General features: G+C 50.5%; 1 protein-coding gene across 19 annotated transcripts in view; it reads left to right on the top strand.

Moving 5' to 3' along the window:
* Positions 1 to 12,657, top strand: part of PCNT (pericentrin) — a 122,527-nt gene that overhangs the window by 40,318 nt on the left and 69,552 nt on the right. For all 19 annotated transcript variants that reach the window (XM_072640773.1, XM_072640767.1, XM_072640761.1 and 16 more), the window contains 4 exons: positions 61 to 296; positions 2,286 to 2,734; positions 5,010 to 6,024; positions 7,216 to 7,449. In XM_072640773.1, the coding sequence (XP_072496874.1) occupies positions 61 to 296; positions 2,286 to 2,734; positions 5,010 to 6,024; positions 7,216 to 7,449 (1,934 nt within the window). The remainder of the gene's footprint in view (positions 1 to 60; positions 297 to 2,285; positions 2,735 to 5,009; positions 6,025 to 7,215; positions 7,450 to 12,657) is intronic.

Genomic DNA, 12,657 nt, shown 5'->3' with positions numbered 1-12,657 from the left:
ATGACTCGAATACCTGCCCTGCACAGCCCAGCCACAGTCGTCTGTCTTGGGTTCTTGCAGAGATTATCAAGGTGAGACTACAGTGTGCTCAGGATGCTGCCCGCCAGGTGGAAGCAGAGGTGGCAGAGAGGGTCTCATTGGTCCTGGAAGAAGACAGGTGCAAAGTGGCCCAGCTGCAGGCCAATGAGGGCCTTATTTCCCGACTCAAGGAAGAAGTCAGCCTCGCAAGGACAGAAAATGCTGAACTGCAGGAGAAGCTGCAGTGTGAGATCTGTCTGAAGGAGGAGGCAGAGAAAGTGAGTCTTGGCCGCTGGCTCCTAGGGGAAGATGGGAGGCTTACCCATCCATCCTAGCCCCATGCATCTCAGAAGGTTCACTTCTCATTGGTAGGCCATGAATTGTCATTTTTGCCCAGCTTCTTTTGGGGCAAGGACCTGTGAGAGCATAAGGGGCAGGCAGTGCGCTAAGTGGACTTCCTTTAGGAGAGGTCTAGACTGGGATCCTGGCTCCAGGCCCAACTCAGGAGAGAGCCTTGGGCAAGCCTCTGGGGACCTCTTTGAAATTCTGGGACTAAGGCTCCTTGCCCTCTGTTCTCCTAGGTGTATGGTGAGGATAATGCCAATTTGAGAACTCCAGCCTGGCCCAGAACTACTTTGCAGGCAGTGGGAGAAAGGATTCCTTCCTTTTTTTCATCCCCAGCCCAGGAGACCCTTGGGTCACCTTTTGTCTCAGGATACAATAGGGTCTCCACCCCTGGCACTCCTTTCCTCCCTATAGAACCCCAGCCTTGTCACAGGTTTTGTGTGGTGAATGATAGGTGGTCCTTGCCCCAGTAGCACTGACAGGGTAGAAGCAGAGATGACAGCTTGGTCACACTTAGAAGGCCCCCTAGGAGAGAGAGGGCCACAGTGTGGTCAGTGTGGGGAAAAAGGCAAGGTGGCCTGCCAGGGCTGGGCATAGGTGTGAGGGCTCTGGAGCAGTGGGCTGGGCCATGGGAGGCAGGAGGGTAACAGCCTGTTGGGCCTGACTGTGGCCTATGCATACCCGGGGCCAGAGTTTCACTTGACCATCCACACATGGCGCTCTTGGAGAGGCCCAACAGGGCAGAGTGTGAGGGATTACTCTTTCTCTGTTGCCAGCAGCCTCATCCCCCCAGTTGAAGTCAAGATGGTGTGAACTTTTTGGGCTGCTACATCACCCTCTTGACTGAGCCTGTTGTCCTGTAAGAACCCTATCTCCTTTTCTGAAAATCTCCCATCTGTCTTCTGCCATCTTATATTTGTGGAGTTGATTTTCTGGTACCCAAGGCAAGACTTGGTGTTTTTAGAAAGTAGTATTAAATGTTATCTTATTTGGGTCAGCTCAGTGCCTTAGGCTGTCTGGACCGTTTGGGACCCTGACTTGACCACTATGCTCACTTTTCTTTTCAGCTTAGTGTCTTCTCCCAATGTGATGAGCATGCCCTGCCATTGCCATCACCCAAGACGTGGATAAAAGTGGTAAAAAGCCCCAGCGCCAAGAGCATGCTCCTCCAGCTACTTCCTTGGCACCCTCTTGTTTGGCCCAGGAAGCTGCAAACAAATGTGGCTTTTGGTTGACATTCCCTTTCTAGGAATGATGTTCCTTACTGGGGTGCTCTTCCCAGAGCTACGAGGGGCTGGAGAAGGCTGAGGCCCTGTGGTAGGTTGGGTCAGGCCCCAAGCCAGAGTGGTAGGCTGGAGTGCGTGATGTATAAAGTTTCAAGATTTCTGGGTAATTTAATCATTTTACTAATAAGACCAGGTTATTACAGAAACGATGATCAGAGACCGCTCATGGAAGTGGGGTCAGTTTATATGCCCTTGGAAGAAGAGTTAGGTTTTCCTGAGGGGTGACAATCAACTTGGATTGGTTAACACAAAGATGAGTGTGGGCTATGTTAAAATGAAAGTCTTGGGGTCTGTGACTTAGGTTGCTCAAATTTTGGTCAAAGAGACATCAATTTCCATATCACCTGTCTTGATAATAGGGAAAATCAGCCTTTCCTTGGCCTGTGCATGCAGGAATCTAGCCATCCATTATCCCAACTTAAAGTTTCTTTTATGGTCTGATTAGATCTTGGCCTGGGGAAATCTCAAAGAGAGATTTCCCATGCTGGTTGGTTTCTGGATGAGAAAGTAGAAAAGGGGAAAAACTTTGGTCCTAATACAAGAATTAGTTATTAAATATAAGAGAGCCATATTCCTTTCTCACAAGCACAGGCTCACAGAGTTCTCTCCTAACAGGTTTGATTACTGTCTTTGCAGATGAGATGTCATCTTGTTGAAGACCATCAGAAAGAAATAAATAAGATGAGGGAAGAGATTGAGCAGATGATCTGCAAGGACAGGGATAAAGAGGAAGACTGGCACGGCCGATGTAGGGATCTCAGCAGGAAAGCTGAAGAGAGACTGGCCACACTGGCCCGGGAGCTGAATGGCAAGGCCCAACAGGAGCAGCAGGCTTTGAGCAAGTCATTTGACCTCCATATCATGGAGATGAAGCAGCTTCAAGACCAGCAGGAGGCCGACATTGCGAGGCTGGAGCAGTCCCTGAGACAACGGGATGAGAGCCGGGCCGAGGAGGAGGCCGCCTGGCAGGCACAGGCCACTCAGGACCTGGAGGCGGCCAAGGCCCAGATGACCAGAGAGCTGGAGTTGGCCACCCGGAGGCTGCAGGAAGATTGTGCCTTGAAGCTTCAGACAAGTCGAGAGAGGTTGGTGACTGAGGCCTGTGGGGTTTCCTTAGGTAGCACAACAGGCCCTAGAGAGGTAGCCAAAGACAGAGGAGCTGAAGTTACCTGCCAGTGCTGTCACCCAAGACGTGGATAAAAGTGTTAAAAGACCGCGGCGCTAAGCGCATGCTCCTCCAGCTACTTCCCTGTGTTGGTTGGTGTGGAGGGGAGATCAATCCAAAAGAGAACATCTTGTATAAAGAGCTTTGAGGATTGCAGAATGCTTTATAAATGGGATGGGCTATTATCCCTGTTTTATAGATGAGGAAACTGAGGCAGGCAGGTGAAGTGATTAGTGTTTGAGGCATTCTGACTGGAGGTCCAGCTTCTTGTCCACTGCAACACAGGCCTCCTGGAGAAGGTGACTTTGGAAAGAAGGCCTTTTAAGTTCTAAACCCAGGATTGTATATTTGATCCTATGGGTAGTAGGCAGCCGTTGTAGTTCATTGAGGAGGGATGGTGTATATGACATGGGCATGTCAGCATGGATCACGGATTGGCCTAAGAGAGAGACTTGAAGCAGACGGATCAACAGGACAGTGTTGATCAAATTCACACTGACATAGGGGCCATCAAGCCATACTTTAGTCTCCCTGGAGACCACATATTTGTTTCTTAGGAAACCACATGTTAGCGTTGTCTGGTTTTAGTGCATTTTTATTTCTTCTGTCAAACAACACCAGTTCTATTTGCATCAGGTTCAGCCTTGCCAGGGAGTCTGTAAGTCTCTGCCATTGTTGGACACCTGAACTAGGAGGCATACAGTATCCCTGGGGTGAGATGATGCTGAGAAAGGGTGGGGAGAAGGAATTGGAGGCATGCCCTGAAGACTTGAAGGACAGTGAGGAGTTAGTACCACTGACATTGAGGACCTGGATGCCAGGAAGCAAGATGGTACCTTAGACAGTATGAAAGCTCTATAGAGACAGGCAAGCCATTGAAGGCCAAGGAGCAGAAGCAAATGGAAGTGTTCAAGAAATCAAAATCCAGGCCAACTCAGATAATGTTGACTCCTGGTTTTCTGAGCCTTGTGGGGAGGGCAGGGTTCCCTTTCCCTCCACTGGAGTGAATTGAGGGTAGGGCCTATTTTTACCCTGGAGATGGGGTTGGGGGTGGGGAGATGGGGAAGAACCTTAGTGTAGGATTTACCAAAAGTCAGGGATGCAGATTTCCTCCACAGGAGACTTCTTCATCAGCAGAGTCCCAGTCTCATGGCTACGGGAGCACTGATCTGGGGGCTGGGGGTACTTTAAAATACATTACCTGCCTCACTGGCCTTCTGGAAGCCTGTGAATGTGATGTAGCCTTTTCTTAACGGCCTCTCAGCAGGGGGCTCTTGTTGGTTGGGTCAGACCCCAGGCCAGAGGGATAGGCTGGAGTGCGTGATGTGTAAAAAGTTCCAAGAGACATTGACTTCTGGGTAATTTAATCATCTTACTAATAAGGCCAGCAGGTTATTACTAAATGATCCCTAGGTGGGGGAATTGTTTGTCCTTCGAATATTTGCTTTTTCCCCATAAACTCTGTCCCTTCTCCTGCTGACTTTTTCCTTCATGCTTTGTTCCTGTCTATGTCTTGGGTTCTACCATCTCGCCCTCTGCACTTCCAAGGATGGGGGCACAGTGGCCAGAGCTGGGCCTGGAATCAGATATGGCCTCAGATCCTGGGCTACTCACTGTCTCAGTTTCCTCAGTTGTAAAACAGCACTCCAATGTGGTTGTGAGGAGCAAATAAAAGAGCATTTACTGTAAAGCACTTAGCATCTGCCTGGAGCATAGTAGGCTCTTAATAAATTCTTGGGCTCTTCCCTCCCCCACCCCACTGGAGCCTCCTCACAGTGGGTAGAAGTTTCTAGAGCTGAATCTGAATACTTCCCTCATTCAGTAAAGTGTTGCAGCTTCAACCTGTCACATCCGGCCATTCAGAGAGTTTTGCCAAATTCCTGGTTCGTGGCTGTTTTCTCTGCCATGTTGTTGTCACAGATTGGCCTTGTTCCTGAGGGCATCTTCAAAGATGCACTAAAAGAAGATTGGTATGTAGGGGGACCCTGGTGAGCTCCGAGTGACAAGAGGTGTTTTGGTCCCAGTCCAAAGTCAGCCACAGCCTCCCTGGGACTGGCCACTTCTCAGGGCCCAACCACAGACACCCAGGATTGGACAAAAACAGATCAGAATACTGATCAGAAGTAGAAGAGCTTCCAAATTATTTAGGACAGACCTCCTATTTACAGTGTTTGTGCCTTTTACATTTTATTCAGATTCTTGGAAGAACAGAAAGAAACAACACAGAAACTTACTGAAAGACAAGATGCTCTCTTCCGGCAGCTACAGGACAAACATGCCAGTGAACTCCAGATGCAGAGTGACCAGCTTCAGGAGAGACTGAGGCAGCAGATCGAGTCCCTGACCATTGAGCTGCAGACCCAGCATCAGGAGGAGATGGACACCCTCAGGGCCTCCTTACAGAGTCAGCACCAGGCCCAGCTAGATGCCCACATGGCCGAGCTGCAGACCCAGCATCAGGAAGAGATGGACACCCTCAGGGCCTCCTTACAGAGTCAGCACCAGGCCCGGCTAGATGCCCGTGTGGCCGAGCTGCAGACCCAGCATCAGGAGGAGGTGGACACCCTCAGGGCCTCCTTAGAGAGTCAGCACCAGGCCCAACTGGATGCCCGTGTGGCCGAGCTGCAGACCCAGCATCAGGAGGAGGTGGACACCCTCAGGGCCTCCTTACAGAGTCAGCACCAGGCCCAGCTGGATGCCCGTGTGGCCGAGCTGCAGACCCAGCATCAGGAGGAGGTGGACACCCTCAGGGCCTCCTTACAGAGTCAGCACCAGGCCCAGCTGGATGCCCGTGTGGCTGAGCTGGAGACTCAACATCAGGAGGAGGTGGACGCCCTCAGGGCCTCCTTACAGAGCCAGCACCAGGCCCAGCTGGATGCCCGCGTGACTGAGCTGCAGACCCAGCATGCTGCAGAAATTAGTGTGCTGGAAGCCAAACACTTGTCGAATCTGGATTCTTTGGAGTCCTGTTACCTATCTGAGATTCAGACTATGCAGGGAGAACAGAGCCATGCTCTGGAAAGTCTTCAGGTAAGGCTCGAGGAGCAGCTGAGGGTGAAGGAGGCTGAACACCAGGTACTGATGGCTCAGGAGACAGAGAAGCACAAGCAAGAGCAGCAGCTGGCCCAGGAAAACCTCAGAATCGAGATGACTGCTAATCATATCGAGAAGCTGAAAACTCTGGCCGCAGAGCTGCAAGATGCTCATCAGGTGAGTGTTTGCCCAGGGAGCGGGCCTGTGGGTACTGCTGGGCTTGAGTCTCAGGCTGCCTCATTAGCTGTGCCCAGCCTGCAGAATGGTGTACTCAATACGTGCTAGTTATCTTGAGATGGATCAGAGCAGAATGGAAAGCTGTAGTCACACATTTGTTATGGCAACCTGGCCTTGCTTATTGTAAACTTTTTATAAGGAGGAAGGAGTTTAGTTTTGTCACATCAGTCTGGGCAAAAAAGTAATTGCTGGCCTAGGGTTGAAGGTCAAAGCAGCCTATTCTCAGAAGAGAGATGTCTCTAAACCTAACCATCTCTCCACTGATACATGCTCATACTGGCTCATCCCTGAAGCTGGAGACTGACAGGGACAGCAAAGAAAAAGTCCCAAAACTGTCAGTGACATGGTGCTGTGCTCCTCATTTAGAAAGACTAGACTTCATTTTTCTCCTTCCCTAGATCTGCTTGTCCTCTTCAGCTTCAGTTAATGATTAAAGATGGGAGAAAACGTTTTAGAAAGACCCTAGACATTTGAAACCAAGCTTGGATCCTTCCCTGAGGGTGCCCTTTGATATTCAGGGCCAGGGCTGGTTTGGGTTTTAATTATTTGAAAGAGAAGCTATTGATAAGAGAGCTGGAATTCTTGGTGTGTTCTCCAACTCCCCTGGGCAATCTGGTGTCTTGTTGCTAAGATGAAATGCCCCAGCAGATGGTTCGGAGTTTTACTCTCCTTGACTACAGACTCTTGGGAGATGCTCTACCTGCATCACTTTTCCTACCAGGTCCCGACAGCACTGGATGGGAGTCTGAACTTGAGGCCCAGGTGACCTGGCTTCTTAATGAAGTGAGCTCATTGTCTGGGGGAGCTGACCTCTGTAATTCTGATGGGGGAAGCAGAGCAAGGGGTTGTTTTACAAGTGCTGGTTGGGTCAGCGATGAGCTCCCCGTGAGCTCACTTAGACTACAATGAAATTGGCTGTCAGTTTGCAAAGTCCATAGGCTGGAGGACGAGGGCACATAGGGAAGCACAGAATGAGCTACAGAAGCTCCGGGTTTTCTCTTGTGAAGAGTAGGTTGTAAGGTCTTTCTTCATTTTCCTTTCTGGGGTCAGTTTCAGTCCTCGGTCAGGGTTCCACTGTGCAGAGCTCTGGCTGCCATAAGGACTGGGTTTTTCCAATGGTCCCTCTTGTAGGAGGAATTGCAGGCTGCCCTTCACAGCCAGAGGTGTTTTCTGGAGGAAGAAAACCACAAGGCTTTGGACAGACTGAGTGCGGAGGTGCTCAGCATGGAGGCACAGCACCGGCAAGCGCTTCAGGAGCTCAAGGACATCCACGTGGCCGAGCTCGAGAAGCAGAGGGCTGAGGCTGCGCAGCAGCTCCAGGAAGAACTGGGTAGACTAAGAGCTGAGTGGGAGCGAGATCACAAGGTAAGCCCAGGGGAATGGCGGGCCTGGGAGAGTGGTGGGGGTGGCACGCGCAGTCCTCTCTGCCCTGCATCACTTCACCAGTCTGGCCCCCGGGCACCCTCCAGGGAGCTGGCTGGAAATTGAGAAATGGTGCTGCCGAGGGTACCAACCTTACACGGACCCTGACCCAGAATGTGGGCAGCAGGGATGCTTGGCGGAGTGGCCGTAGGAGTCTTCACCATAGCACCCCCAGTCAGCTGGTATGGCCCAAGGTCCTGTTCTCCCCTCAGTCTTGTGATGCCAGCAGTTTCCTTCCTTGAAGTTATGAAGAGTAACCTGACAGAAGCTGAGGCCTTGGAGCACGTGTTTCTTTTTCCTGGGCCATCTCCACTTTTTGGTGTGTGAAAGTGAGGAGATCTGGTCGGTGGACTTTAAGGATTTGTAAGACACAGTGACCTCCCTCCTTGGATATTGTCTTTCCAGTTAGATCATTTATCCCTTTGGGATTTATTGCCAAATCTGTCCTCCTACTGTCCAGCGATGCCTTTCTCTGATGTTTGAGATTTTATGTTTATCAAAAGTTAACTTAGACGCCTGCTCTCAGGCTTTGTCAGCTTTCCAGAGCATTTTTTTTGGTCATTCTTTCATTTTTTAAGAACTCTAGGACCAGATCATTTTGGCTGATTCGTGCTTGGAAACGCTGGAATTTGGCAGGGCAAGAAAGACAAGGTCTTCCTCTTGGTCTTTTTGCCTTTTGTTATTGTTTTAGCTAATTTTATGTAGGAGTCTTTTGGTATTTTGATTGGAATATTGTTGAATAATCCTTTCTTTTTCTTTTCAAAAGTTTTTCTTGATCTCTTCGGTTTTTCTGTGACCTTCATTCAGATAGACGAATTCTCCCCTTCCCCTATTCATGAGCCATCCCTGATAACAGAATAAAAAGGAATAAAAGCCATTTATTCCAAGACAAGCCAAGGCAGTCTGACTGGGGCTGCAGGGAGGAAGGAAGAAAGCCAGACTTGTTCTTAGGAGTTTGCTGGCAGCCACAGTGCTCCTCGCTGGGCCCTTGGTCTTCCCCCACTCCTCTGCATCTGCCTTATTTCAGGAGTAGTGGCCCCCAAGGCACTCTAGGAATCTTTTGTGGGGAGAGAGAAAATGCGGGAAGGGCTCCTTCATCCTCCACCTTCTAGCTTCATCCCCCTTTCCTGCTTTTTGCTCATGGAAATCTCTCTGTAGACTGCCAATCCTGCTCCCTCCAGGACCAGTTACTACTTTTGTCATATCCTCATCACACTAGGGGAGGAAGAGGAGTTGGCTTGCTCCTTGCTCCCTCACCCCTCTCTTCCACTGTGCCTTTTTTCTCCAGTCTCTCCCTATCTATTGGCTCCTTCCCTCCGGCCTGCAAACAGGCCTGTGTCTCCCTCATTTTGCACAAACCCTCCAGTCCCTGCTGACTCTGGTCCAAAATCTCTTCTGCCCTTTGTGGCAGAAAGCCCATCTATACCTGCTGCCGCTGCTCCCTCTCCCCTCTCTCCTTAACCCCTTACAATCTGGCTTCAAACCCCATAATTCCTCCTACACTGCCCACCTGCACAGTGGCCAAGCCCAGCAGCCTTTTTTCAGTTCTCATGTTCCTTGTCCCCTGTGCAAGGGGTCAGTCCCTCTTCGTGGATACTCTCACTGCTGTAAGGCTCTCTCTGTCCTGGGTCTTCTCCTCCTCCTCCCTCTCTGACCACTCCCTTGCTGGTCACACCCTCTGTCCAAAACTGTCCCTGCCTGGGGCCCTCTTCTTCTCCCCTCAGACTGCTTCCCTTGGGGATCATCTCCTCTGCTCCCATGGATTTAATGACCATCTCCAGATGCTTCTGAAACCAACCTTTCCTGTCCCAGTCTTTCTGCGACCTCCAGTCTTGTCTGTCCAGCTGCCTTTCATGTCTCCAGCTGGACGTCCAGCAGATGTGGTAAAGGCAGTTGATCCAAAGTTGAGCTCCTCCTCTTTCCCCCTGAGCTCTCCTACCTTCCTTATCACTTTAGGAGGCACCACCATCCTCCCGTCACTCAGACTCCCAACCTATGCATCATCCTGGACTCTTCACTCTCTCTCACCCCCCAGATCTAATATGACACCAAGGTCTGTCAATGTCACCTTGGCAGCATCTCTCCCCTCTGACCCTGCCCCTACCCTGGTCCAGGCTCCCATCTCCTCCTGCCTGGACTCTTGCAATGGCTACTGCGGGGATCTGCCTGCCTCAGTCTGTCCTCTCTACTCAGCCTCCAAAGTGCAGTTCTGACCATGTCATCCCCCTACTCAGTAAATGCCAGTGACTCCCTGTGGCCCCCAGGATGTAGTCCAAAATGCTCTGTTTGTCCTCATCTGCTCCCTCCTCCCTTTTCAATCTCTGACATCTTCCCCACTACAACACGCTCTTCCATCCAGTGCCCCAGCCTCCGGGCTGCTCCGTGAACAAGACCCTCCATCCCTCTAGCCCCTTCTCTCTGGCTGCCCCCAGCCTGGAACACTGACTACTGTGCTCTGTTCACTGAGGCCCCTGGCTTTCTTTAGGTCCCATCTTCTATGCGAAGCCTGCCTTGCCCTCTGACCTCCAGGGCCTTCTCTCCATCCATCATTTCCTGTTTATCCTATGGCTTGCTCTGTATGGATTTGTTTGTACGTTGTCTCCCCCATTCCTCCCCAGCCCAGACTGTGTGCTCCCTTGTGACTGAACTGACCTGCTTTCTATTTCCCCTCAACCATGGGTGAAGAACCTGCAGCCTCAAGGCCACATGTGGTCCCCTAGGCCCTCGAGTGTGACTGAATTCAGACGTCACAGAACAGATCCCCTTCATAAGAGGTTTTGTTCTGTAAAACTTGGACTTGAGGGGCTGCACCCGACGACTTACAGGGCCCCATGGGTCCATGAGGCTGCATGTTTCCTGCCCCTGACCTAGACTCTGGGGTCCAAATCCTTGTTGTAGGTTCTGCTAGATCTTAGGCCTGAGGCCATCAGTCCTGGGTCCACTTTTGTCTCTTCCTCATCTTGGGCCTGGAGTCCAGCGGCTCAGCCATCTAGAATGCTCTCCTCTTGAGTCCCTTAGGGTATCTGTCCTCTCCATTCAAACTGACCATAGCCAGAGGAGGTGAGTGTGCCTTGGCCCGAGCGCACCTGCAGTTCCTGTTCTCTGATTCTATCTAAGTTTATTAGACTGACTGGAACAAAAAAACAGGAGTGGAAAGGAAGTGTACTCCCCCCTTTCATTTTTACTTTCTGAAGCTTGGGATGCTGCAACCTTTGCTCCTCATTCAGAATGCCTCAGTGAGCAGAGCAGGGTCCCTTCTGCTCCATGGGAGCAGGGCCAAGACAAGGCTTGGCTTCGATGCTCTCAGAGACCCCTGGCAGTGGCTTTGAATCTGTGACCCCAGGAAGAGCTTGTGTGTGTGTCTTTACATTTCTTTGGTCTGGACCTGAGATTTCCTCAAGAAGGCAGCAGTTTTGTGTCCTGATGCCAATGGGTACCTGCTTGGTGGTGCAGTGAGAGAAAACTGCACAGCTAGCAGGGGCCTGAGGCATGAACCCAGGCCTCCCTGGCTCTGACACAGGCCCACTGTCCATTGGCACTTGCGTGTGTGCTTGCATTAGTGTGTATGTGTGCTTATGTGTGTGCGTATGGTATGGGTTGTGTGTATGTTCTGCAGTGTGTGTGCATGTGTGTCTGTGTTTTGAATGAATATAGACTACTCTCTGAAGAGCAATTGAAACTTTTTTTCTTTGAAGAGTCAGCTTTTGAGAAGGAGATGAGTACCCCTCCTAAGCCAAAAAGAACAGCTTAAGTGTAGAACTTCCCAAGTGTCCATTACAGCTTCATCATGTGATAGGCCTAGGAGAGCTCAGCAGGGCCAGAGAGGCCCTTCCTGATGGAACACCTCACCACATCGTGGCTGTTAGTATGGCATTGTCTGATGTAGCTCTTGTGGCTAAGTCTTGGGGGGGCATTTGTGCATAGAGATGAAGAGAGGCGCCAGTCACTCTGGAAAGCATTTATACTGTTTTGAGGTGTGGAGGGGCCTGGATTCATCATTCCTTCAAGATTCCACAGAAATAAATTAAGGGCCCATTCCCTTCTGGCTTCCTCACTAAGTAATGGGGAAGAGCAAAGGTCCCTGACATCAAGTGACCAGCAGGATCAACCTGTTGACCTCTGTGTTTCCCGGTTGATTAGAAACGCTCCTTTGTCCTGGTTACTGGTGGTAAGAGGCCAGATCACCTCTGGATGACACGGGCCGAGTACTTTAGCAGAAAGGATCCAAGGATATCCTGCCTTAAGAAAATAAGGAAACTCTCCACTTGTAGAGCACGTGTACCTTGGCTCCCACACCTCACTTACCTTTTTAAGAACATCTGTGACATTATTAGCATTGTAGGGCATTTTTTCTTGTGACTATTGATAACTTTGATTTCTCTTTCCAAAACTGCCTGTTCATCTCTTTTACCAATTGGAGAATGCTCTTATTTTTATAAATTTGGCTCAGTTTCCTATATGTTAGGAAAATGAGACCTTTATTAGAGAAACTTGTTGTTAAATCTTTTTCTCAGTTTCCTGCTTTCCTTCTACTTGTGACTGCATTGGTTTTGTTTGTGTACAAATGCAAGCAAGGCTGGGCTAGGCCATGTGACACATTCCCTCCCCCTGCTCTTGCAGGAAGATACAGTAGTGTCTACACAGGGAGAAGAGGCCAGACAGTGGCAGGAACTGGCACTGCTTGAGGACTGGGCCCAAGGTCTGGAGCAGCAGGTGACCCAGCTGAAGGTTCCTCAGCATTTGTCGCTGTGCATGGACTTTGGGGATGCCCCTTGTCTGCCCCAAACGCTGCTGATTGTTCAGTCATGGTGCTCTTCTGCTCCCTGCTTGTGGTCTCTGTGGTCTCTGCTATCTTCTATGTGAATGTACTTAGTGTCTCTCATTTTAGAGGCCCTCCTCTTGACACTGGTCTCTGGGACCTGCTTGTGGCCTTTCCTGGTGGTGTGGGGAGACATGTGGCTGGAGATTTCCTGGCAGCTGCCCCTCCCCTTCCATTGAGAGCCAGATTCTCTGGCAGGCCCTTTTACCTGGTTAGTCATTTCATAATTAAACCAACTTAGGTCTAACTGAAAGGTATCTGTGCTTCATCTGCCCCCAGAGCAGGACTTGTCCCCATGTCTCAGCCCTGCTTTCCATGGGGCCTCTCTGAGA

This window comes from Notamacropus eugenii, chromosome 2, assembly GCF_028372415.1.
Source record: "Notamacropus eugenii isolate mMacEug1 chromosome 2, mMacEug1.pri_v2, whole genome shotgun sequence".
NCBI classification, from domain to species: Eukaryota; Metazoa; Chordata; class Mammalia; order Diprotodontia; family Macropodidae; genus Notamacropus; species Notamacropus eugenii.
The sequence above is the reverse complement of the archived record's forward strand: the minus strand, read 5'-3'. Positions and strand labels throughout refer to the sequence as shown.